The 26,319-nt window shown below is 39.7% G+C and overlaps 4 protein-coding genes across 7 annotated transcripts in view; 2 read left to right on the top strand and 2 right to left on the bottom strand.

Moving 5' to 3' along the window:
• Positions 1-2: 2 nt before the first annotated feature.
• LOC118556306 (pro-adrenomedullin-like) lies at positions 3-732 on the top strand (the record flags this gene model as incomplete). Its single annotated transcript, XM_036130724.1, has 3 exons — positions 3-34; positions 171-296; positions 413-732. Coding segments are annotated over 3 exons (435 nt in total), but the record flags the coding sequence as incomplete, so codon positions are not given.
• A 5,253-nt stretch (positions 733-5,985) lies between these two features.
• Positions 5,986-19,404, top strand: ampd3a (adenosine monophosphate deaminase 3a). Of its 4 annotated transcripts, none has more exons than XM_036130789.1 (15): positions 5,986-6,044; positions 11,415-11,637; positions 11,720-11,900; positions 11,999-12,164; positions 12,244-12,463; positions 12,559-12,688; positions 14,258-14,452; positions 14,990-15,121; positions 15,205-15,368; positions 15,451-15,577; positions 16,047-16,210; positions 16,456-16,576; positions 18,271-18,444; positions 18,537-18,647; positions 18,755-19,404. In XM_036130789.1, the coding sequence occupies exons 1-15, from the start codon at positions 5,990-5,992 to the stop codon at positions 18,929-18,931; spliced, it is 2,340 nt and encodes a 779-aa protein (XP_035986682.1). In that variant the 5' UTR covers positions 5,986-5,989; the 3' UTR covers positions 18,932-19,404. The 4 variants fall into 4 exon arrangements, with proteins under 4 accessions (XP_035986682.1, XP_021177442.2, XP_012728493.2 ...); XM_021321767.2 differs by lacking the exon at positions 5,986-6,044 and adding an exon at positions 7,960-8,060; XM_012873039.3 differs by lacking the exon at positions 5,986-6,044 and adding an exon at positions 8,105-8,317.
• Positions 19,405-19,434: 30 nt separating this feature from the next.
• lyve1a (lymphatic vessel endothelial hyaluronic receptor 1a) lies at positions 19,435-21,916 on the bottom strand. The gene is made up of 6 exons (XM_012873042.3): positions 21,671-21,916; positions 21,404-21,587; positions 21,183-21,322; positions 20,102-20,305; positions 19,931-20,003; positions 19,435-19,773 (listed from the first exon to the last, which is right to left on the bottom strand). The coding sequence occupies exons 1-6, from the start codon at positions 21,750-21,752 to the stop codon at positions 19,611-19,613; spliced, it is 846 nt and encodes a 281-aa protein (XP_012728496.2). The 5' UTR covers positions 21,753-21,916; the 3' UTR covers positions 19,435-19,610.
• A 1,589-nt stretch (positions 21,917-23,505) lies between these two features.
• mrvi1 (murine retrovirus integration site 1 homolog) overlaps positions 23,506-26,319 on the bottom strand; it is a 40,919-nt gene continuing 38,105 nt past the window's right edge. The window contains exons 23-24 of the mRNA XM_021321771.2: positions 24,516-24,644; positions 23,506-24,325 (exon numbers count right to left, since the gene is read on the bottom strand). Of these exons, the coding sequence (XP_021177446.2) occupies positions 24,163-24,325; positions 24,516-24,644 (292 nt within the window). The 3' untranslated portion in view covers positions 23,506-24,162. The remainder of the gene's footprint in view (positions 24,326-24,515; positions 24,645-26,319) is intronic.

Genomic DNA, 26,319 nt, shown 5'->3' on the forward strand with positions numbered 1-26,319 from the left:
TGGAACTCGAGGTGAATCCCGAGTTGAAAAAAAGGTGAGTTAAGTTTAAATCCGTTCATGCGGTAATAATCACGATGTTTCAAGTCCGTTGAGTCCCTGGCAGAAGTTACCTGCCAAGAACCATCACCTCCAAAGACTAATGGAGTTTTCCCCTCCCTCTCCTCTTGCAGACTAAGCATGTGGCTCGGGAGCAGATTGAGACGGGATCTTGAAAGCGTTGCGTTAGTGAAGACAGCCGAGTCTGAAAACTTTGTCAGACCAGAGGACATCAGGGATACCTTGCTGCCACATTCCAGGTACGAAATGAATCATCTAATCCTCAAGCATAAAAACTCTCAATTGGTTATGTTCTTCTTTGGATGTTGTGCAGCGATGGCATGAATTTAACGTCCCGTCTCCTCTCTGTCTCTAGCACTGACATCAACATCCGAACCAAGAGGTCCAAAGGTTGCGCGCTGGGGACCTGCGCGGTGCACGACTTGGCAGACCGCATCCAACAGCTCAACCGCAACAGGCTGAAGTCCGACGCCCCCATTCACAAGATGAGCCCTCAGGGATACGGCCGGAGGCGCAGATCCGTTCCAGAGAGGCAAGTCTCCCTGAGGCTGGAGAAGGGCAGGTTGAGACCTGTGTGGAGACTGAACAACTCGCAGGTTCACAAGCTTGAAGCGCTACTCAGAAGGACATGAGAGGGATTTGGAAAGAGGAGTTGGGAGCAAAAAAAAAAAAAAAGAGAGGGAATTGGACTCTCCAGCTTGTGTCCCCTTCTACTTGGCTTTGAAATTCTCCAAATGCCTAAGACTCTTGCCAAGTATACTCCAGCACATTTGTTCCAGGCAGGAGGACTGAGTCAGAGGGAATCTGGCTGCAGCTGTAGCCCTGGGATGCCTGAGCCTTGCAGGCTCAGCGGGCTAGGGTTTGCAAACAGCTGGCTTAAAGACACTGGATGGCACAGTGTGGAGCAAACTGCAGGTGCTGCTTCTCTGCTTGGCGGAGGAAAAAGGATGAGTCCAAACGAGTCCGTGGGTACATCCTGAAAGAGGGAACCCTCTACCAACAGTTTAGGACTTTACACACTTATTCCTCAAGGCCTAGACTTTGAAAAGTGCTATCCTCGAAGGACTACACCACCATGTTCCATAAGACTGCTAATAACGGCTTGCACTTTTCCTTTTGAACTTAAGCAGAATGAATCATAAAGAAAGATATCATTATCAATATGCCTAAAGAGCTCTAATGCTCTCCGTTTATATCAAGTTTTGGACACTGTATAAGGGAAAATGCCTTAGATTCTGTGAGCTATGCGCCAATCCATACTGGATTGAACTATACTTGAAAATGTTTATTGTCTGTAAAAAAAAAAAACATGTGCAATCTTATTTTTTTATTGCAGATATTTGTGTATATGTATGAATTCCTTTATTTAAATATTATATAGAGGTTACATTAAAGTACTTATGCAGATAAAGCTATTTTTGTACAGAAAGAGATATATATATGGGCATTGTAGCTATTTGTCATTATTCCTCTGCAAACTGTGCTAAATGGATGTGTTTTAAAGATATGTTATTTTATATTTGTAAATGTCAATTTAATTTTATTCGTGTCATTCAATAAACCTTTTGCATACAAAATCTAAACCTTGCTCTGAAGTCTTTTATTCTTCTGGGACATTATATTGTCTGGGGAGGAAAAACACAGAACACCTGGTCTCTGTTAAGGTCTTACAGGTTCTCATTAGAGACACTGCCTCCCCCCCAAAAACTATACCCCCCCCAATCCTTCCTCTCAAAAACATTCCCCCATTTCTGACCCCCGGGGTCCCCCCAAAATCAAGGGCAGACAGGTTGCCGGGCACACATTCCTGATAGGTTGAACTCATATTTGTTGGCTCGCCCCACACCACAGAGCAGCCCTAAAGCCATCAAGGGGAGGAAGAAGATTTAGCTCCATCTGCATTCAATGGTGCGCGCTTTTGGACACAAGAAAGCTCACATGGGGGGTGGGTTCCGGTCTAACATTCCTGTGAGAGCATCACAGACGGTGAAACTCTCATTCACCACAGATCACCTCGCCCTGTTTTTTTTTTTTGCTGAAACAAAACGTCCACATAGGAGCAGCCACATGGTGAACACTTTATCACACGAAAATGCAACCTATGTCGTGTGATGGATTGAATTTACTAAATGTTTATTGCATGACAAAACCTGCAGCACCACCAGGCTAACAGTTAGTCTTTCTTTTAAAACCAATCCTTAGTTACATTTTACAGGGGGAAAAGGATGGCTATGTTGCTGAATAACATCACATATATATTTACAGATCATTAATTTATAGTTAATGTCCTAGTGGGGTGGAGGTTGCAATCACATCCTTCTCTGTGATGTAAATGCAATCTTTGTCGCCCTCTAGAGTTATTTGATGAGTACCACCACTAGACTTTTTTCAAAAATGGAGGATAAGACAAAGATCAATACAAGAACTTAGCCTTTAACCTTTCCTGAATTATCTTTAAACACCTTCCCCAACGCATCACTGACAATGAGAGTTGATCTTAAATAAAATCTATTTTCTTGGTAAACGTTATGAGCCTATTTTTGCAGTTAGCAAGAGTATGCAGGTTCGATTTGACTGCATGCGTCTTGGAATGATATGCAGATAAATTAGCAACACTTGATGGAAAAAATTAAAGATATATATATATATATATATATATATATATATATATATATATATATATATATATATATATATATATATATATATATATATATATATATATATATATTATACACAATTCAAGTTCATCACAACTATCAGTCCCTGAAAAAATAAACAATTTTGCAACAGCAGTATATTTTGAACTTAAAAAAAATATGTACAAGAATATTCGTAACATAATGTGGAAACTTTAGTATTTACATATTCAAGGGAGAGGAAAATTATACATTCCCAATCCCATTATCCACGTATCCTATACACAAGCATACATAATCCTATGTAATAGATATACACACGCATGTAATACATAGTATACCCATCATTATTTGATCTATTGGGAAATAATTACAATGGGAAAAAAATGTAATATTTCCTTGAAATTGAATAAAAACACCAAACTATCAGTAACAATAATATCAACAAATAAAAAAGGTCCTTGCCATAGCAACAAAATGTAGGTTGACTAAGGGTGTGACTGTTTATCATGGAGTTTATTGTTTTTTTGATCATATTTTTTTTTATTTTTGAAACATCATCCAGACATGTTTAACCTCAGCCCCCAAGCACCATTGTGAGTTTTATGCAGTTATGAAAAAGAAATCTTCAATACCATTTTGCAGCAATATTATTTTGCAGGATTGGCTCATGAAGCATAAGACTGAAGACTGAGCTGAAAATGTAACTTTTTTTTGAAGGTGTAGATTTTAAAGGTCCCAGTCTTTCTTTGAATCTTTTATTTCTAAATCTAAATTATGCATAGAATCGTTCCCACAATGACTGCATCTCGTTGGAGCAAAGTGACGTAAAGGAGCAACACAACTGCGCCATCTTGTGGTTAACTCCACCGTAAGTATGTGTACGTGTATACATAAAAATAAAATAAATGTCATTAGAGTTAAATCAGTCTAAGAATAATATGAATAGATGCTCTGTGTGTGCTTTCCAACTACGTGATGATGTCACTTTTTCAGTAAGCCAATCAGCTGGTGACGCCAGTGATGCTCTGACAGCATCAAACTGATCAGCCTAGGCCAAGAAGTAAAAAAAATAAAAAAAATAATGCCTTCATCCCAGCTCTTATTGCACGCCAAGTCTTTCATTCCTTATACACTGCAAGGTTAAGATAGACCATTAACAATAGTATTTTTTTTCTAGTTGGATGTTGGTTTAATCATACACATGCCAAAATAAAATAGAAATAAAAGAAGAAAAGAAAATGCTTCAAAATATCCCCTCTGGAACTGGAACATGTATTTGCTCATGGCCTTTGTTGCATCATTCTCACTTCTGAGGAGAGGAGGGGGGGCGAAATAAAACAGGATAGGACAGCAGAGGAAAGCAGATTAATTATGGATGTGACAATAATGTCCTGATCAAAAGGATACAGGGCAAGGACTAAGACGTGGACTAACTTTTAACCGATAACCTCAGGTGAGAGGATTAGCCTGATAATCTCAACAACTTCTGAGGCTAAATCGGGGACTGCTGCTTATGGCCTCAGTATTATGTGAGTCTTCACAGGAGACATGAGTCGTGGTGCACCAATGCTGCAGAGCAAGCCTGTCTGTCTAATCTTCTCTGCCAAGGTTTAAGAGTTGGGGCCTTGCAAAAGTATTCACACCCCAAATTCCTCTTGAACATTTTATTTTGTAGACTTTATGTATTACATTGGGATTATATGATAGACTAACGCAACAAAAAGAAATCTATAGAAGGAAAGGGATACACTGTTTTAGCATCCCTAAATGAAGCACTTGAAAAGTGGGGAATATGTACTCAGATGGTGCTCCTAAACAAAACCCTAAACAAAGATAACTAATTGCTTTTAGAAATCACCTTAGTAAATAGAACCCACCTCTACAACTCCAGCTGTTCTAGCAAGATTTGCTACATTGGTGGTCATTGTGAAGACTAAGAAACACAAAAGATGGGTCAGGGATAAAGTTGTGGAGAAGCCTGAACAGGGTTAGGTTATAAAACAACAAGGCTGGCTTTGAACATCTCACTGAGGACTTTTCAACCTATCATCAACAAACAAAAAGACTACAACACAAACGCAAACCTAGAAAAACATGGCCGTCCATGTAAACTGACAAGCCGCGCAAGGGGCAGATTAGTCAGAGAAGTCACTAAGAGGTCTATGGTAACTCTGGAGGAGCTGCGGAGATTGTCAGTGTCACAAATCTGGCCGTTTTGAAAGAATGAGCTTGAAGACCCAGTGCAACATGCCGTGGAGGCTTTACTTTACCAGTAACGGGTAAGCTGGACAGGCATAATGGGAAGATGGATGGAGACTAATACGGGGCAATGCAGCAGGAAAACGTGTTGGAGGTCGTACAAGTAGAGGTTCACCTTCCAACAGGACTACGACTCTAAACACAAATGAGCTACAATGGATTAGACTAAAGCATGCCAATGTGTTGGAGGGACTCGGTCAAAGTCCAAACCTCAATCAAAACAACAGCAAAGCCTGAATCCTGTTGTTCACTGACGCCCTTTGTCAACATGATGCATTTCATATTTTTGTTTCCAAAAGAATTTTAAGCTTTATTCAGATCTACCATTCACAATTCAAATACAATACATAGATTTATGAGCCAAAAAAAATACAATATGTGAAAACGTTCAAGGGGTATGGATATTGTATAAAATATATAATGGCATTATATCAGTTACCATGGATACATTGGGTCAAATACTGGTATGACTTTGTACATTGATTTACATTGTAACTTCGGAGCATGACGAAGGTTCTCATCATGATACGGACATTTGTTTGGAGAAATGTTGCCCTCCATTGCAGAAGAATAACTCCTCCCATTCTGCTTTGTCATCACTTCATCGTCCAGCTGACTGTGAAGAAATCTGCCCTGTAACCTCTCCTTTTTCACATGTTCTTTGTAAGAGAATCACACACAGATGCAGAACTGGAATGCCACCCTTGTCAATTCACCTGAGACACTATCTATTTTATCTTTCAAGTCAAAATGGCTGCAATGAAACAGGTTAATGTTTGCTTGAAATAAGGTCAACATGATCAATAACATGCCGGGCATCAATAAATTTAGTTACCACTTCACCCATCAAGATTGAGTGAATATAAAGCGTTGAAATCACCAGAAAGGCTCGTTTTAACATTTGATCTCATCTGTTGTTCCCTCTAAAGAGATTTTGGACATGAAGGGGTTAAGGATGGAGTCGACTATGCTGCAGGGTGGTGGATAAGATATCGGATACTTTTTCACACTCAGCTCTCAGCATAACTTCGATGTTTGTGAGGGAACTTTTGCACAATCTTATCCACTTCAGAGACTGTGGAGAAGGTGAGTGAGGGTCTTTAAACTTTTAGAGTCAGTATAAAACCGATAAAGAGTACCGGTTCGCAGGGATAGGCGACCATCCGTCGGTGCACTTGCACATCTTAAAATCCCGATTTGCTATTCCACAAGATGATGAGCCATTTTGCCCGTTGGTTGGGATTAAAATTATCCATGTCTGGTTCATGCCAATTCACATTAAAAGGTATGTTTTGGGTGACTTACTGGAAACTATAAATGAGTTTTAGCTGAGAGTCTCTTTCGGGAAGGTTGCACGTTGTCTTTGGTGAAAGCATTTCCGGTGCTTTTTGCCTTTATTCTTCCCTAGAGCCTGGCCACCGAGGAGGAGATGAGACAAGGAGACGCACCTCTTTCAAAGCAGTCAAACGCTAGCCTGGGATCAAGTAAGCCTCCTCCATTGTCTCATCACTATCTCTGTAATGCGGTAAAAGGCTCTTTGCGAGATACGACTTTGACAAACAGCAGTTGTCGTTTACTCCCCCAATAAGCGATGTGAGGTGTCTGTGAAAACTTAAAAGCGACAAGATAAAGGCATCAGGATGAAGTGAGCTGTTTCTGAGATCTGGCCGAGTTGGCCAGTAATGGCCTCTTCCAGCCTCTAATGGGATTTACACTGGGAGCAGGAAATAATGACTAATGGTGCTTCTTCTCCAAAGGAAACATGGACATGATTGATGCACAATCAACTCCATATTTCCACTTTAAAAAGCCTTTCAGCAGACGCGCCAACCCAAAGCTGTTCAGGTCCATGATAGCACAGTTCAGTTAGGGTTATCTAAATGAAGAAACTTTGCACATTAGTGCTAAATAGGTATTTCTTAATATAAGACGCCGCTGCCTGAAGCTAGAGAGTCACTGTCAGTAACAGAAGTATTTTGCCAACATGGGATGAAAGGCCACTAAGACAAAAAGAAGGCATTACTCCAAAGACAAAATAAAATGTACAAAGACCTTAATTTTCAGAGACATGTCGTTTGGTCTGATGAAACTAAAGTTAAAGCGTTTGGCCTCAATGAGAGGTTTTCCAAATGCACAATGACTAGAATCATATCAACAAATTAGGGAGAAAGTGCTTTACAGACATCCAAGTCAATGCTGTGGAGTTGCCATCACAAAGCTCTTGATCTCAGTCCTGTAGAAGATTTTTGGGCAGAGGTGAACAGGAGGGTTTGAGCAAGGCATTTTACAAACCCGAGTCAGTTACAGCAGTTCTGTCAGGAGGAATGAGCTGAACTCGCAGCAAAATACTTGTAGAAGGATACTCAAAACATCTTACCCGACTCATAGAGTGTAAAAGGCAATTCTATCAAATACAGTGTACTGTCTGCATACGTCTCAATTTGATTCAGCATTTCACTAAAATTTAAATAATTCTGACAGTCCTAACTGACTTAAATAAGAAAAGAATTTGTCTGATATGTCAGTCAGCGAGGACACTTTTATGTTGCACAGTGCGTTTAAATATCAGGTTTTAGCTTCAATGCTGAAACGGAAAATGGGAAAGGAACCTACATTTGCATTATATTTCTGTAGAAATTCAAACAAATTCCAAGCAAACAAAATCCTTAATATTAGGGAAATCAGGGGAAATTATGCACCGTGATTTTAACCGATCATCTCCTAAAGGCATCATTTGAGCATTTACGTGTTTTAGTACTTTCAAGATAATATTTTAATTAAGACATTGTTAATATTTTACCTAGTAAAATAAATGTTATTATTATTATTATTATTATTATTGTTGTTGTTGTTGTTGTTGTTGTTGTTGTTGTTGTTGTTGTTGCTGCGAAGTGAACCTCATGATGGGACACTTGCTGTTAATTTGGCCTAACTGTGGTTGCTAGGGGTATCTTAGCAACTGCAGTTTAAGATACCCCCTTGTCTCTTGCTATCTATCGTTTACAGATACAAGAGGAGGGTTATCTTTGTCATCACCTGCTTTGTGAGAGCCCTGCAGCAGAATTACCCATCCCCATTTCTGTGTGGACACATACACGTGAGGTCTGTAGGCTTATATGTCGATCAGAAACTATTAGGGAAATTGTGAGGCGTTCCTGTGATCAGTGGCTCTGCCAGCCAGGGTGATGATTTTTGGGCTCTCTGAGCTAGACAGAAGGTCAGTCGGGAAAACAAAGCTCATTGTGAAACCCCCACCTCTCAAATGGCTGACATAAACATCTCTCGTGGCGCTGTTAAAGTGCTACATCCGGTCCACTTTAAGAGGGCCACCCAAAGTATGGCGGTGAGGAATTATGAGGGTAAGTAAAACAAGCTAAATCCTTATGAGGTTTAAATGCCAGACATTATAAAGGCGCATAGACGGGAATGCTTTAATTTGAGCTGGGGGAAACAAGCACGCCTAAGTGCTGGATGTACCTTTTCTGGTGATGCCGGAATGTATCGGTGGTCCACGTGTTGGGTGTTTGCTGTCGGTAACCATGGATACCTCGGGTCAATAAAAGTGCTGGCCGGAAGTCCTGCCGCTACACGCATGAGGAGACGGCGCTGTCAGAACGGCAGGAAAAAACTCACCAGGGGGAAGGTAAAACGAAGAAAAGGTAAAAATAAAAATAATTAGGAGAGCTGCAACAACAATTATATTCCTCTGGTGTAATAAAGCGTGTAGGTTTGTTAGATAAGAACTTGGTTTCAAACATCCCCCATACACGCGGTGCGTTAACTCATTAGCAACGTTTGGATTGGTTGATGGAGCATTGTGCATTGTGCATGATAATCTATAGATTATTTTTATGAATATGAAAACCAACTCCTCCCTTGTATTTGCGTTATATCTGCACTTCTTGATACACCTTAGCTGACTTTAAATGGTTTTCCAACCGCAAGGTTAGCTTGAAACTTTACAAAAAAGTGAATCAGTCAAATATGATAACGTGTTCTTACCATTTTTGTCTGTGAGACACTAAAAAAATGTGTTTATGTTTGGGAGAGAATTAGAAAAAGAAATACTTGCATATAAGCACTTGCCAATCTAAATTAAGAGATTATTCTGTCAATAAAAAACACTTTATGGCAAATAAAATAAGTAAATATGATAAAGGAGACACCATTGCTTTGTAAGAATAAAATATTATATTGGATCTTGAAAGATTTAGCTTTTTTTTGTTGTTTTTTAATATTTGTAAAACGAGAAAGAAATCCTCTGGGTACTATCTGGGTTCTATTTTTGGAAGACTTTCCTGTATAACTTATGTTATTTATGTCTGTTGTATGAATACATGGAATATTTAGATCCGATGGGTTGGTGTTTTTTTTTTTTTAAAGCCAGCTGATTTTTAAAGTATTATTAACCTTTAAGAATTTTGGTCCAAACGTGGGCTTTTAAACACCTGGAAAAAAAGGCTGAAAAAATTATTTCCTCTTCAAACATATATGTTTGATCAATTGTAAACCTGAATTACAGATTTGTCAGGAGAAAGAAAAATGTATGTTTGAAGAGAAGCAGATACATTTTTATATATCAAAAAGCCCATGTTTAGACTACAATTCATGAGTCTTAAGAGGATAAGATGCAAACAAATGAATAGCCTATAGTCTGTCATCTGTTTTCTGAAAAATTTATAAATGTAAAGAGGATGGATAGAACTGTGTTCTGTTACATTATGTGAAAAGGTAATGGAAATTATTTAAGAACCCCATGTGTTTCCAGAAAAACGGGTAAAATAAAACATCTCCAGCAAATTTCCTATAATGTTAGTTAAAATAACATTTTTCTGTATGGAATGAGTTAAGTAAAACACAGAAAGACAGACCGCATCAATAAAGAAACTGGAAGAAAAGAGAAATGATGGGCTTTGTCTAGTGCAAAAACTCTTAGCAATTTGTTAGAGAATGCGCACAACTTTCTAGTCCGCATGGTTTCAAGAAAGGCCCAGATTGTGAAAATGGACAGCGGCAGTGATACAGCTGATTTCAGGAGAGTGTTGTCTGTCTGGAAAGATAAGCTTCCTAGAAGTTGCCTGACTTAGATTAAAGCATGCAATGTGGTCTCCTTGGGCGGATGCTTCACGAGCGAAACCAAACTCGAACTGTAGGTTGTGTCTCAGAAAATATATAAAAACGACCTCCCCTGTTAATCCAGGACGCCTCTAAGGAGAAGCAGGGGTTTAACATTGCAGCTTCAATTTAGTGGCTGTTTTGAATGGACTAAAAAAAAATGGTGAAATGCCAGCATTTTCAAATCTTCTAGAATATAGGTTCTGATGAGGCTCATTATTCAGAACAAAAGTAAATTTCTGAATGGCTTTTAAGCAGGTATTGAACATATCTCTCATCAATCCTATATTTCTGTATTAAAGGTTTTCTTTTTATTGGTCAGATGTAATATTACAATCCTTCATGTCTTCATTTCTTTGGTTATAAGCAGAAAAATCATCATGGCTAGCAGAAATAAAGGCTTAAAAACATCAGTCTGTATGTAAATAATCCATCGTCTATAATAGGGCTGGACAATATAGAAAAAAAGCATACTGATAAAATAGAAATCATATTGAACTTTTTATCCTTTTTTTCCCCCTGTCATCGATAACCAACTATCGATCGATTATATATCGTTATTGAATTACCGTCCAGCCCTAGTCTATAATGTGTTTGACTTAGAGATGGAGTTGGTGAAACAAATTAACTTTTTTGTTGTGGAGCTATGTTATACATTGGAGACAACAAAATGAGTCATTAATATTCCAAGAATAGATATGTAAGACGTCTGGTTAAACAAAAATCAGAAAAATTCTAATTAACGTGAGATCTTATTGGGTCTATGTATGCCACTTCATTAGTGGTACATTTTGCTTTTGACATACAGTGATCAGAACCGGGATCCATTGCTTTTCCTGAGGTGTATTAGAGTATCTCTTACAGCTTATACTAACGTTATTTTAAAATGCCCATTTCAAAGTAGAAACTTTTCTTTGTATGAGTAGAAATACAAGTGAAGCCTGCATGCAACTTTACAAAAAAAGGGAGACTGTGGATGCTTCAAATCGGCTTGGCGGGATGAATTGATGTCGTTTGTCTGTCTGTTTTAGAAAAGTTGTTGAAAAAAACTCAATTAACCTCAAAGTAACCAGACTTCAATTCAATGTCTGGTTTCTTTGTATTGCTGTATTTATTGAGGTTTAAGAAGAATAATAAAAAAACACAGATTTTTAAACCAAATCAGGCTGACAGAGGCAGTTCCGCAGGAGCTCAGGAGGTGGCGCCACTTTGCAGAAGTTTGTTCTTGAATGTCATGCCGGTACATCGTCTTGTTTGCAAAACACAAACTGGTCTGAGCAAGTCCATCTCTGGTGTCTTACTGTTGCCTGACAGTCTACCGTCGCTCTTGTCCTCTTGCAGACATGCCTCGTCAGTTCCCAAAGGTAACTCTCAACGAGGCAGAGAAGAGATCGCAGCTACTGGCTGAGAAGTTTTTGGCTTCGGCGCTGAAGGAAGAAGACAACAAGGATGCCTTGTCGATGTTCACGGTGTCCGAGGACTGCCCGATCGGCCTGCAGCAAGCCAAAGATCACGAGCTGCTCAAGGAGCTGGCAGAGCAGCAGTCAGAGGAGAGCGTCAAGAGGTAGGCCCTGATGTCGCAGATCTATCCGATCATGTTTGAATACAACAATTTGGCGTCATCGCACTGAATTTTTATTTTTCAGGAGAAAAAGCTTGAGGCTGATCCGCTCCAAGTCACAATCGCTGCAGATCCCAGTGAACACAGACTATCCAGACTCCAGGGCAGTAACACCGTCACTGTCCACCAGCTCCAACTTCTCATCAGTAGCAGAAAGCTGTCCTGATTTCCAGAGAGTCACTATTAGCGGCGATTACTGTGCTGGAGTAAGTGTGATTACTTCAGACAGGGCTTCGGCTTTAAATCGTATGCATCTGGTCCCTAGGAACATTTGATTTATGCGCAATGTCATTTCCCCGCTCAGGTCACAGTGGATGACTACGAGCAGGCGGCCAACAGTCTGTTTAAAGCTCTGCTGCTCAGAGAGAAGTATTCAAAGCTGGCCTATCACAGATTCTGCAGAACGACAAGCCAGTTCCTGCGCACCGCTGAGAACATGAGCTGGGACGTAGAAGACGAGGTTCTGCCGGGTATGAGGCGTCTGACGCTTAAGAGTCTGTCATACACTGCTTTGCACAACCTTACCGGAACATTGCTGTTCCCCTCCAGAAATGTGTCCATTTCCTGCCAAAGGCGAGGACCCGTACAGCACGGACGACATTCCTGAAAATCTCAACTACGAGCTGAAGATGAAGGATGGGATCGTGAATGTGTACGAGAGTGCAGAGACCCTCAGAATGGACCAGCCCAATGATCTTCCTTACCCGGACCTGGAGACCTTCGCTATAGATCTCAGTTACGTGCTGACAATGATCACAGATGGACCCACGTAAGTTGCCAAAACAAACGAGTCATGCTGGTTGGACAAGCCGGTTGTTAAGACTTTTTATGGCATATAAACAAAGTCCCACTCTAATTTCCCAGCAAGACCTACTGTCACAGAAGACTAAACTTCTTAAGTTCAAAGTTCCACCTCCACGAGATGCTCAACGAGATGGCCGAGCTTAAGGAGCTGAAACGTGTGCCTCACAGAGACTTTTACAATGTTAGGAAGGTAAGCATTTTGGTTATCACAGGACAAGCCACCCGGTATGGCTTGGCCTGGTGCCGTGCGTTGTCAGTGAAGTTTCTGAGGGCGTACGACACATCTTGTGGTTATCTGATTTAGTATTAACAGAAACACTAAGGCCTGCCTAGAAGAAAATTGTAATATAACAAAATACAGCACGGTTTTCTGTTTACATGCTATTGATCTGAGCATAAACTGTTACCTAGAGATGTTTTAAAATAACATTCTGTGTCTAATTTTTTTAAGGGTTCAGATAGTTTTGGTAATTTTCATGTCTTTGATTTAAAAATGATAAAAGTTGAATTAAAAGTTATTTCTTAATGCTTTACTATGGGACTCTATTGACTGATACGATTAGCTACAGTCAGTGGCATCAAAATACAAACAAGTTTCCTTTAATCACAGTTGAAAAACTAAAAAAATCAATTTTTGACTTTAAAGTACTTCAAAATAAATATTTTATGGATTTTCATTGGTAAAGGTGTTAAATAAAGAAGAGGGGGAACAATAAGGGGGCAGTCACAGGTGGTACATTAGAACAAGTGAGTTAGAATCTTTTTACAAGTGACTAATGACAGAAAGAGGTGATGGTGATCATAAAATGATAATCATGACTAGTCGACTGCTCGCCAGCTTAGTCAACTGTTGAAATTATCGTTAGTTGCAGCCCTAATCACAGTTGAAATACAGCAAAATCACTTTCAACTTTTTTTTCTCCAACTCATTAAATGGATCAAAATTGAAAGCTCCCGTTTTTTTCTGCCAGTAAATGCATCAACAAATGGTATGCTCTGTGGTGCACTTCGTTTTGACGTAAGTGAACATGTAATACATCTAAGAGTAGTAATATTCATAGGAATAATCTTGTAATCCCCATTTTTTTCTGCTTGATTCAAAAATACTAAACCACAGGAACCTAAACCACATTTTTTCATCTTTATGGTCATTGTTGAATTGTTTTTTTTTTCTTTGGAGTTTGGATGCAGTACTTGAAAAGAGAATCGTAATCAGACAGAACTTTAGCAAATCGGACGTGCACACAACATAGTCTGTTTTTATTTAAATTTTATTAAATTTCATGCTGGTAATTTTAGGAGGGCTTCAGCTACTTTCTAAAAAGTAGTATTGAGGACTTAATTGATACAGCTTTTCTTGACCAAAGTCAAAGTCCTCAAAAACGAAGTTTAGGATTACAAAAGTGCTTAGAATTGTAATAAATGCTATAAATTGTCCACTGTCGCTGCATGCATGCTCAGTATGAGGGATTGCTGCTAAATCAACGCTACAATGCAGGCGGGTGTCCAGGCGGGTTCCTCCTCCTTCAGGACGAGCGAATGCTGCAAGTCAACGACTCGATGCAGTCGGCTAGGCTTCCTTTGAAAACCTTTTGACCAGGCTGCTTGGATGATTTGATTGAACTGACTCTATAAAGTGCCTTGAGATGACGCGTGTTGTAAATTGCCGCTACCTAATTAAACTGATTTGATTTGAAATAGTTGATATAGGCCTAAGACCAAGTTTGGTCCAGCACTCACAACTGCGTCTTTCTTCCAGGTTGACACACACATTCACGCAGCTGCGTGCATGTCTCAGAAACACCTGCTCACCTTCATCCAGGAAAGATACAAGTCCGATAAAGACCGTGTAGTCTTGGAAAAAGATGGGATCGAGATGACCCTGCAGGAGGTTTTCCACTACCTCAACATGGACGCCTACGACCTGACTGTGGATTCTCTAGATGTACACGCTGTAAGGAAGCAGACAATTGTTTAAGCATTAAATGCACTTTAAAATGGATTGATTATCTCATATTCACAAGCCGGGTTTAGGAAAAGTTTTTCTAATCATAGTTAAAAAGAAGTGAAACTTCTTCCCTGCCAGCACCTACTACGGCACTGCAAAAACAGAACTAAAAATAAGTAAAATGTTCTTAAAATGAGTGTATCTGTCCTTGATTTGAGTGGGTAACAAAGATGATCTGCCAATGGAATATGATTTTTGCACTTAAAATAGCAACAAACCATCTCCGTCATCGTATTTCAAGTGCAGGATGTCTAATTATCTTATTTTAGGGGTCAAAATATTCATTCCATTGGCAGATAATCTTATTCACCTGCTCAAATCTGGGACAAAAACACAAAATTTAAGAACATTTTACTCATTTTTAGGTCTGTTTTTGCAGTGTGTGTTTCTGCTTGTAAGATGGTTTCATTTGACTGCCAGCTCGGAGACAAATGTAGATCATCCTAGCTTCACGTTCTCTCTCTGTGGGTAACTCATTTCCAGGGAAGGCAAACCTTTCACAGGTTTGACAAGTTCAACTCAAAGTATAACCCCATGGGTGCCAGTGAACTTCGGGAGATCTTCCTGAAAACGGACAACTACATTAATGGAGAGTACTTTGCTCTGATCATAAAGGTACGTCGTCCTCTACTAGCAGCACATTTTCCATCAGAGCTGGTGCAGAGAGAGTTTACCTCACCGTTGCTCGCATCCCACAGGAGGTGGCCGCCGACTTGGAGGAGAGTAAGTATCAGCACGCAGAGCCGCGCCTGTCGATCTACGGACGCTCCCCTGAGGAGTGGGACAGTCTCGCACGGTGGTTCATTCAGCACAAAGTCCACTCACCGAACATGAGGTGGATGATTCAGGTTCCCAGAATATAGTGAGTGGCGCTCCGTTAAAACACGCAAAACGCTAAGCTCAAGTAACGTCTTCAGGTATTCACGGTGTTATTTTCTTTCAAGTGATATTTTCAAGTCAAAGAAAGTGGTACCCAATTTTTCCAAGATGCTGGAGAACATATTCCTTCCTCTCTTCAAGGCATCTGTGAATCCACAGAACCACAAAGAACTCCATGTTTTCCTCAAATATGTAAGTGTTATTCCAGAATGTGCTTTAAAAAGAACTTTTAAGCTTTTTCTATTTTTTTTTTTAAAAAAAAAATTAATAAATATTCAGAATATGAACCTTTTTTTATAGATGTTTGTATTTTTCTACCTGGAGTATAGAGATGGATCAGAATGTTTTTAAAGGTGGTTTTATAAAAACTTTATTAAAAAATCTTTGTAACTAAAAACTGTTACTTGAACCCAGAAATGTGGCTTGGTGTGTACAAATCTTCACATACATTACTTTAAATCTGAGTGAAATGAGCTCCTCCTGCAGAACAACAGCGTGTTATCATGCTGATAAAAAGCCACATGGCCATTATGTTCAAAGTAGCTATTAGAAAGTATTTTTATTGCATTTATTGGTTTAAATAACGTCACCTAAGGAAACAAGTTGCTTATAGAAATGCTCTTATTTTAAAAAATAAGAGCATTTCTATGTTTGTTTGCAGGTTTCCGGCTTTGACAGCGTAGACGATGAGTCCAAACACAGCAACCACATGTTCTCTTACAAGAGCCCAAAGCCAGAGCAGTGGACCGCACATGACAACCCTCCCTACAGCTACTACATCTTCTACATGTATGCCAACATCATGGTGCTCAACAACCTGCGAAAGTAAGATGTCTCGACGGTTACTTCTCTCAAGACATACAATTATCATTTAAAAGAAGGGCTTTAAAAGAAGGGCTTTAAAAGATTATTGAGCTTTGTACTCTGCCAGCACTAGATGGAGGTTAAATCTAAACTGAACAATCACAGAGGACAGCATTTCTCAGTATTTAAAATTAATGGATGACTGTAGTTTGTTGGCTGACTGGGAATAGATGGTGTCCTGTAAGACTGACTTGTGTCCTCCACAGAGAGCGTGGACTGAGCACCTTCCAGTTTCGCCCCCACTGTGGCGAGGCAGGGTCCATCACCCATCTGGTCTCTGCCTTTCTAACTGCTGACAACATCTCACATGGACTCAACCTGAAAAAGGTGCCGTGACGACTAGACAGCTGCTTTTCATCCCGTCTTCTTTTTCCTCATTTTGTTAAAGGGGCTATAAGTAAAATATTTGCTGTAACATCAACCTAAATCACTCTCATTTGTCACCTGGGATGGAAGTAACATTTCCTATAAACTATGGCTGAACGATTTTGGAAAATAATCTAATTGCCATTTTTTTTTGTTTTCTTAATATTGTGATTTAATGCGATTTTTTTTTTTTCCCCCAGTTTAACTTATCATGTTTTAAAATATATACAAACAACAAATCAATTTGTTTCCTCGCCATGTGAATTAGTTGCTAAAAGACCCACAGCATCTAAACTCGGAGCAGAAATGATTGCGTTCTGCCTACAATATATTTCAACCAAAATTGCAATTTTGACTTTTCTCTGCATTAACCACAAGCAACAAAAATGGCCTCTAAATAAAGACGTTTGTAAACAAGGACTTTTTTAAATATTAACTTTTAATGTTTCTATTGATCAGAATATTATTCAAGAGAACAGCTTTTATTTTAATTGGACATCAATCCTTGTTGAACATAAAGTGCAAAGTCAAACCAGCAAGCAAGTCAATGTATTAAACTGATTGACCAGTACTTAATGCTTTGTATGATTATACAAACTCTAAAACAAGTAATAAAATTAGATTATCTCACTACTGCAACTGTCTACCCTTCCATGTGGAGGCAAACCCACTTCAAACATATTACTGACACCTAATGGACGCGTCTAATTCCCTAATTGTTACACAGCCAAAAATTGCAGACCTCTGCGATTTGGAAATTGCGTTTTTTTAAAATCACGATTATATTGAAAATGTGATTAATTGTTCAGCCCTACTATAAACAATCTGTCCTCTCCATCAATAATGTCTTAGTCAAGTTCTTCTCCTTTCAAACCTGGAGGTACGGTCCGGAACGGCTTGGGTTCAGAGTGTAGGCTGTGTTTACTTCCTGGTTCCTGAACCAATCATAACAGTGTTTCCTGGGTTCCCAGAACAGAGCGCAGCATTTGATATTTTATTTTTTGGCAAAAGATCAGCAGCCTGCTAACATGGAAGCCAGTAAGAGAAAAGGACCAGAAAGAGAACAGAATACAACATCATATACTTATCCTGTGGAAGTAAAAATTCAGTGGAGTTTTACGGCAACAGGACCCTTGAGTAAATGGCTGGTCCTGTGAAAGGCACTGTGAATGTGTTGTTCCAATTTTAACCACAAGGTGTCATTATTACTTAGTGTTCCTTTAACTATTTAAAACAAAGCTTTTTGCTGTGTGAGTTTTTTTTCCTTTCTATGCAGAAATGTCTGTATGGGTACCGGTTTTGTTTTGGTAGCGTCTTGATTCTCCGCACAACGGAAAACAAGAGCGCTGTAACCATAGATGGGGGGGGGGGGGGGGGGGGGGAGTTATACAATGAGAAAAATGTAATCTAGAAAATGACTTGCTCTGCAACATGAGGCAGCAAGACTCCTACGAAATGTAAAATACTTTCACGTTTTATATCCCCTAAGCTGATTTTTGGTGATCAAAATCGCTGTTTGACTTACACAGCATTAGTTGCTATTTGAGATTACAAATGGGAGCTGAATAATTTGATGACGTTAGACGGGATATTATAACGCATGAAGGCATAAAGTCGGAACAAGAGTTTTCTCTGTGCACCGTTTTTTTATGCAGAGTCCTGTGCTGCAGTACCTGTACTACCTGGCCCAGGTGCCCATTGCCATGTCTCCCCTCAGCAACAACAGCCTCTTCCTGGAATACTCCAAAAACCCTCTGAGAGAGTTCCTACACAAAGGCCTGTGCGTGTCGCTGTCCACGGATGATCCCATGCAGTTCCACTACACCAAGGTAAAAAAACATGCAGGAACACATTTGCTGCGATGCGTGGGACTCCAGCATTCAGACAAATGGTCATTTCTACACAATCTGTCCTGTCGTAGGAACCGCTGATGGAAGAGTACGCCATAGCAGCTCAGTTGTGGAAGCTCAGCACCTGCGATGTCTGTGAGATCGCCAGGAACAGTGTGCTGCAAAGTGGACTTAGTCACCAGGTAACCTCCATATACTTTTGAAAAAAAAAAGAGACGTTTTCTCTGAGTATAATCAGGCGTCACTGAATCTGCTCTAAATGTAATTAACCCTCTCCAACATTTTCAAGGAGAAGAAGCAGTTTTTAGGAGCGAACTACCTGAAAGACGGACACGAAGGAAATGACATCCGTCGGACCAATGTCGCCCAGATCCGCATGGCCTACAGACACGAGACGCTGTGCAACGAGCTCAGCTTCATAGCCGATGCGGTAAAGCCCGAAGCTATGGATTCCTATTTGGATTAAAATAAACTTCATCTTTTAGCTTTTTTTTTTTTTTTTTGTTTAAATAAGAGCAGCAGGCAAATGTGTTCTGATGGTTAACGTAAAGATTATACCTTTAAGTGCAACCTGAAGCCCGACAGATCTCAGAACGGATGAAGACGCACACCTTCAACGAATGAGATGTTTATTTTTGAAGGTTTAGACTAAACCTGTGGAGGGTCAGACTTGAGAAGTTGATTCACACATGCTATGTAGTACCTTTATGTATAAAGTATTGTGCATTCTGTATAGGGTATGCTGTAAAAAAACAAAAAAACAAAAGTGAAACAGAATGCGCCGAAGGCCAGAGATGATATTATTTATGATCTTTTCAAACAACAAAGACGGGGAAAATGTGAGATTTCCTTTGTGTCTTCTTTAAGCACTTTTGGCATTTTGTTCTGTGAGCTGTTAAACATCCTGTGTAAAAAAAAAAAAAAAAAAAAAAAAAAAAAGTGGAAGATGTCCACTGTTTTACTTTTTTTTTTTGTTTATTCTAAAAGCAACAGGTTATGACAATAAAAAGTCGTCAGTCCTCAAAATATGTAATTGTAAACATGTCCCTCTAGTGGCTAAACTATAGTACATCACTCAATGGCAGATTGCACTAGATGTTAAATATGTACATGCCAAAAAATAAAATAAAAATGGTTTAAAAGTTTTATTCTGCACCATCGTCCACTTCTATCCTCTGTTCCTCCTCTACTTCTTTAGTAGTTTCTACTATCGTCTTCACAGATATCCACTCTTGCGTCTGGGTGGGATCTTCTTGCTGCTGGTGCTGCTGCTGCTTCCCGTCCGAGCGCAGAAAGCAGTGTCTTCCCCTTTTCACAGAAATTGAATAAAAAAAAGAAGATAATTAGACTAAGCAGAACCAAGATTTCACCATAATGTATTTCTAAACCTCCTCCCTGTAATACACAGCTCTAAAATAACAGCAAAACTGCATTTTTTCCCCCCCTTTTTATTAAAAGCACTCACAGTTTTAGGTATGCAAGAACAGCTATTGTGCTGAGGAGCAGGCCACAGATGCAGGTGATGAGCACAACCGTCCCTGAAACAAAAAGAAAGCAGGAGGAAGCTCATGTTAATGATACAGAAACCACCGTCTTTACTGCCATGTGATTTCCTCCGCTGTCGGCCCCCCCTCACCTCCAGCAGAGCTTTGTGCCCTGCTGACAAATCGGGCCGATTCCACCTTATTGTTCATGACTTCAGTACTGAATGTAGAGAAAGGAGGAAGGGTGGAAGAGGACGACGTAGAGTCGGTTGTCGGGGTGGAATTTGCTGAGTGAGCGCGCTCGGAGTTGCTCAGAGGGTTATCGGTCACTGTATCCTTCAATTGTATGAATGCATCTGTGGAGACATGACGGAAATGAGAGATTAGATGAAGAAGTTTGTATTAGTTTAAACTCGCTGGCTTGCTGGAAGGGCACTGGTAGTTATGGTTGAAATGTGCAAATATTTGTACTTATTCTACAGAAAGAAATATTTTCCAAATTCATTTGTAAAGTAAGATATTAGAAAATTTATTGGATTAAGAAACTGTTATGTAGTTTTGTGTAAAACTGTAAAAAAGTAGAGGTTAACCCTCGAGGCACCTAAAGCTCTTATTGTACAATTTCCAGAGTTTTTTTCACTTTGGATTAAATACAATTAGAGATTTCTTATACAATTGATGGATAGCATTTCAATACATTTGGAACTATTTGTTTACTACAATTTTAGTAAGAGTAAACAACATAAGTTTCTTAAAAATATTAAAGTAATTATGCTTCACAGTCAATGCTGATCTTGACCAGGGTTGTAATAATCCAATGCCAAATGCTCCACTTTACAACCTATTTTAAGAGGATCTTTCATATTTATTTTTTCTTCCCCATCAGAAAATCTCTTGGTTTCTTATTACAAGAAGATTCGTTTCAAAATCAAGGATTAAACAAGTGAATAATTGTGAAACTGCAAACATTCATATCAGGGATTACAGTGGGTTTATTTCTCTGTGACCATTGATTTTAAAAAAATTGCAATGGTTACAGCAAAAAATCCGTGGTCACCTTTAAATCGAATGTACTTTCTAGAAAATATCTGGACCCCACATTTATTCTTAACTAACGTTGGGGTATAAACTATAAAAACTAAAGATGCGTATGAGGAACATCACAGGTAAAGTGTTTTATATAACACAAGCCTTCTCCATTTGCAAATAAGTGCAAGCTGTAACCACTCCTACCTGATTCATTGAAGCAGAAGACATCAAACAGGTGCGTTACGGAGGCTCGCCATGCCACCAGCCCGGTCTGGTTCTTGCCACAGTTGATCAGTGCCTGGATGCGGGGAATGACTGCAATTTGTTCATCAGTCCATCCATACCTGAGCGAACCAGAACATTGAGTCCGATGATTTCCTTAAATTGCACTGGGGAGTCGTTGGGACGCACCGCTGCAACCTCACCTGCATGTTTCCAAACCTCTGCTGAGGGCTTCCTTCACCTGAGCCTTAGAGGCGATGCTGAGTCCGAGAGACTGACAGATCTTTCGGGCTTCAGAGGCGTTGAAGGCGTACTGCTGCTGGTTTCGGCCGTTCAGGTAACTCACCTGGATTACGCCGGCTATGCTCTGGTTGGCTGCTGGGAAAACTGGAGGCAGGCACAGAGGGATTTCAGCCAACAATCGCTTTCTGCCGTCGATCAGATTAAACAAATCTCCTGAGATGACCTACCTCTGATGTTGCTCGTGTTTTGATCTGAGAAAGCTAAAGAAAAAGCCAGGAGCGAAAGGACGCACACCCAGATGGTATTCATGACTGGCGAGAGGCTGGAGGAGGCGTGCTGGGGAGCAGGGCAGTCTGGCAGAGTTTGTGTTAATGGGCCAGCTCGCTCGGTTAAATAGAGGTGAATCTGTTCTCAGGGGTGTGCTGACTCTGTCACTCCCAGAGAGTGAAAGGAAAGGGAAGAAGGAAGTACTGAGAACAGGTCAGATCAAGAGCCATCTTCTGCTGGAAGAGAATGAGTCAAGGAGATACAATTAAAGCATTAAATGGGACAAAGCTTTTGAAAGAAACGATGAAGACATCTGTAGGTAAACATGTTAAGGTTAAACACTTGTGATAGATAATATGAAGCTCGTGCTTGAGATTTTCAATATTTCCAACATCTGAACGGGCACCCCGTGCTCAGGATTTCCTCTCTCCAGGCATCGCTCGGCCACAAACGCACTTATCTCCGATGTCCTCCGATGAACCTTTGGCACACGACCACATCCTACTACGACAGAAACATCTCCGCACAAGGCCCGGGCACCGGGAAATGACGCAAAGCTTGCTGACGGAGACTTGCAAGGTTTTGTGGTCAGGTGTCAGGAAGGTGAGTGGGCATGATAAATGTCGGCCTGAAGCAACACAACCCCAAACAGACAGTGGGTTTTTGTGACCTTATAAATTTGAACTGCAATATAACCAATGGGACGTTCAGCCATCAAAGGGATGACACAGTAGACTTTTTTTTACATTTTAGAGAAAAGAGAGCAAAAAAAAAACATATTATTCCTAATAAATATTGTGAATAAAACAATCCTGGTGTGAAAAGTTCATGGCAACCCTATGTTGGATTTAACAACACTTTTCTCTCTGAACCCAATATGAGATCTTGACTTCTTTTGTCTTTAGTCACACTGTAAGTGTGAATGCTGTATGCATATTCCTGTTTCTCTTATTTACACATAATTATTATTAGTATTATTATGACTGGCGCATACTTTTTGACTTGCTACCACTTCCACATACGTTGTGCTATTTCTGCCATTCAACCTTTAAACTCTATTACTATGGCTACATATTACCGCAGCTGTAATAGTCAAAAAACACATACATACATACATACATACATACATACATACATACATACATACATACATACATACACACACACACACACACACACACACACATACACACATACATACATACATAGTGGCTTGCAAAAGTATTCATACCACATGTTGTCACATTGCAACCACAAGCATAAATATATTTCACTGGAATTTTATGTGATAGACCAACACAAAGTGGTATACAATTGTGAAGTAGAAACATTTTTACACATTCTATTGGGTTTAGGTCTGGACTTTGACTGGGCCATTCTAAAACATGAATATGTTTTGTTTTAAAACGTCTGAAGGCAATTGGTTGCACTCAGAGAAAAAGGGCTAAATATTTTTGCAAACTACAGTTTTCAGTTTTCATTTGTAAATAATGCTTTAAATCATGTATAATTCTCTTTCTACTTCACAACTGTATGCCACTTTGAGCTGTTCTTTCACATAAGATTACAACAAAATAGATTTATGTATTTGGTTGTAATGTGACAAAATGTGGAAACATTCAGGAAAGGTGAAAAAAATAAATGTATATATATATTATTACAACAGTCCCTGTGATAGTCCTGTCCAGGGTGTACCCCGCCTATAACCCAGTGACTGCTGGATACGCCAAGCCCTTCACAGCCCTGCAAGTGTTTAGTGAGTTTAGAAGCATGAATGGATGATTGAAGATTCATATGGTAGAGATCGATTCTCAAACACCTTTTATTTAAAGGTAAAGTAGCAAAATCATTTTCAACCCAGTCTCTCAGAAAGGTAATCTAAAAAGTGCTCTCATAACCAACTGGAAATCTGCCAGTGCCCCCCCCCCCTAAATCAAAAAATTACATAACCTCCAAATATTGCACTAAAAAAAACCTTCTTTGTATGTGCTTATGTCTAAACTTTAAATGCCCTTTATAGAACTTAACCAACAAACAAACATTTTTTTTAGATATAAATTAAAAATCTCTTGTGTTCAAATTTCAGATTTTTTTTTTTACTGTGCCATTTTAAAGAAGATGTCATATTTCAAAGAACCAAAGGCAGGATGTATTATTACATTTGCACCTATAAATTAAATGTTTCATCACACTCTATATTTGGTCCCTAAACCTAAATAGTTGTTTTTTTTTCCTCCAATAAATGACAAACTCTCTCTTCTAAACAAAACGTATTGAAAAAAAGAGAAATCAATCATAAAGTCTTCCAAACAAGCCCCGACCATCTCAGTCAGAGTCCTTCCACTCGAGTGCGTCTGTCCTTAAGGAGCTGCTAGCGTAGCAGAAACTCTGCTGCAGGCTTCTTTTGTTTCGCTCGGTCCAGCCATCTTTGTTGTCTCGTAAAAATCGTCCCTTATGTGTCCTCGCGGCGGTTGTAGTAGTCGCTGAAGAATGTGAAAATACTGATAAGCACGCACATCACCACAAAGAGCATCAGGACGACCCAAAGAAGGCGGCGGCTGACAGAGATCGAGGGACAAAACCGACTGAGAAGCACCAGCACCTCCTCCATCCTCCTGTGGAGGGAACACAGACAGATATTTCTGTTCTGAAATTTAAAATGATATTCTTTGAATGACATGCAACGGCACTCATAGCTTTCTAAGGGATAGCTGTATAGATAGATAGCTGTTATGCCATTTTAAAGTACTTAAAATGCATAAGTTTGGTCTAAATCTCTCTTTGAAAGAAGCAGACTGAGTTTACCTGCTGCTCTTATACCTCTTTCCACTTTCCTCATCCTTGTGTTTCAGCTCCAGCAGTTTCTCTGCATCCATTTCCTCTGCTTCCTTCTCTTCCAGGAGCACTTTGCTGTACTTCAGTCCCTCTTGGTAGCTGCAGGTGAAAAAGGAGCCTGATTTATCTACAGTTAATCTTTAATAAATTATGCTTCTTTTCCTCCTATGCATATGTTGCACAGTGACAAGTATTTTGTTATTTAAAGCAAGGGTTCTGTTAGTCTTTGAAAATCTTTCTTTTTCTTGTGAATTTTGCATGGAACAAAACTGGGTGTATCAGAGTATGGGGTCATCTGTAAAATAGGCTTAGTGGAGAGAGAGGGAGATGGATGCTGTTTATAGTGAGAGCCTGGCACCAGCAGCCTGATCACATCACTCTCTGCTGAGAGCAAACCACAGTCCTCCTGTGCCTCGGTTTTGTTAGAGGAGCCACACTACATCCATATATACATCGGAATTAAAAAATGTACAGACCCCTGTTAAAAAAAAAAAACATGAGACAAGACTGAATCATTTTTAGACCTTTAATCCAACATAGTATATCCTGAATAATTTAACTGACAAAAACATGCAACCTGGTTGCATACATGTGCAAACCTTGAATTCAGCACTGATGTGTCTGTAGATCTGTTAGCATCTTGACTCGGCGTCAGAGAATGAGTCCTGCAAGCCGAATGAGTCCCACAGCACCCTGCTAGCAGCAACAGATGCCGGCAGGTATGATTTGGTGCTACGGCAATGCTACGGTGGCTCGTTAAACCCAAAGAGACGTTTGCTTTCTGTAGTTGGCTCAGATCGAGGCTGTTTCGTATAAAAAAAAAATAGAAGCGAACCGCGCCAAAGTTTGTTTGGGAGTGGATTGAGACCACCTCAAAAAGTGGGTCTCTGTTGTTTGGTCCAGGTTTCGCTTAAGCGTTTTCAACCCTGCACAAAAGATCCGGACCAACGGTGGAAACGAACTCTGGTCCGTTAAAAATGAACCAAATGTGGCAGGTTTGAATACACCCTATAGCTGGTAGAGTCCATCTAATAATAATAATAATAATACTGATGATACTAATGATGATGATAATAATAACATTTATTCGTTTAGCGGTTTTCTAGATACGCAAAGGCGCTTTGCAGAGGTGCAGCATTGAAAACCAAAATGCAGCATAAAAAATGGAAATACCTACACAGGAAAGTCTGTATGTATGTTTGGACTCACTGTGATGCTGAAAAATAAAACCCGTCCTCACAGAGGAGATTCCTCATGGTCTGGGGTCTGAACTGACTGGTATTTGGGTCTGTTTATGAGTATGATGCTGCCACAACCATGTTTCACTGTGAGCAAGGTCTTCTTCTGGTGATGCACTGTTTAGCTTTCTGCTAAAACATACCTTTACAAATTGTGGCCCATTAGTTTAAGTTTGGTTTCATCAGACCATTACATCTTTTTCTAGATTAAGTGTGTGAGGTCTGGATTTATTGCAACCTGATTGAGTTTCAATTCCCAGAAACTCCTGCTCTTCCTAAAGGAGCAACAAGCGAAACTGAACCACTAGGTAGGATGTTGAGCACTGTCTATAGACAAAAACAAAATGTAGAAAAAGTCACGACTCTCTCTTTTTGTGTTACCTTCTCCTGACTAATACCTTTGTGTAATGACTTCCTTTTGATCTTTTGTAATCCTCTCTGATGGCTTTAACTAATGGATGTAAGCAAATATCTGGAAAACCCCTCTCTGACTTAGATTCCCTCTGACTGGTGGCAGGAGTCAACTCAGGAAGACG

The sequence above is a fragment of the Fundulus heteroclitus genome, unplaced genomic scaffold, assembly GCF_011125445.2.
Source record: "Fundulus heteroclitus isolate FHET01 unplaced genomic scaffold, MU-UCD_Fhet_4.1 scaffold_38, whole genome shotgun sequence".
NCBI lineage: Eukaryota > Metazoa > Chordata > Actinopteri > Cyprinodontiformes > Fundulidae > Fundulus > Fundulus heteroclitus.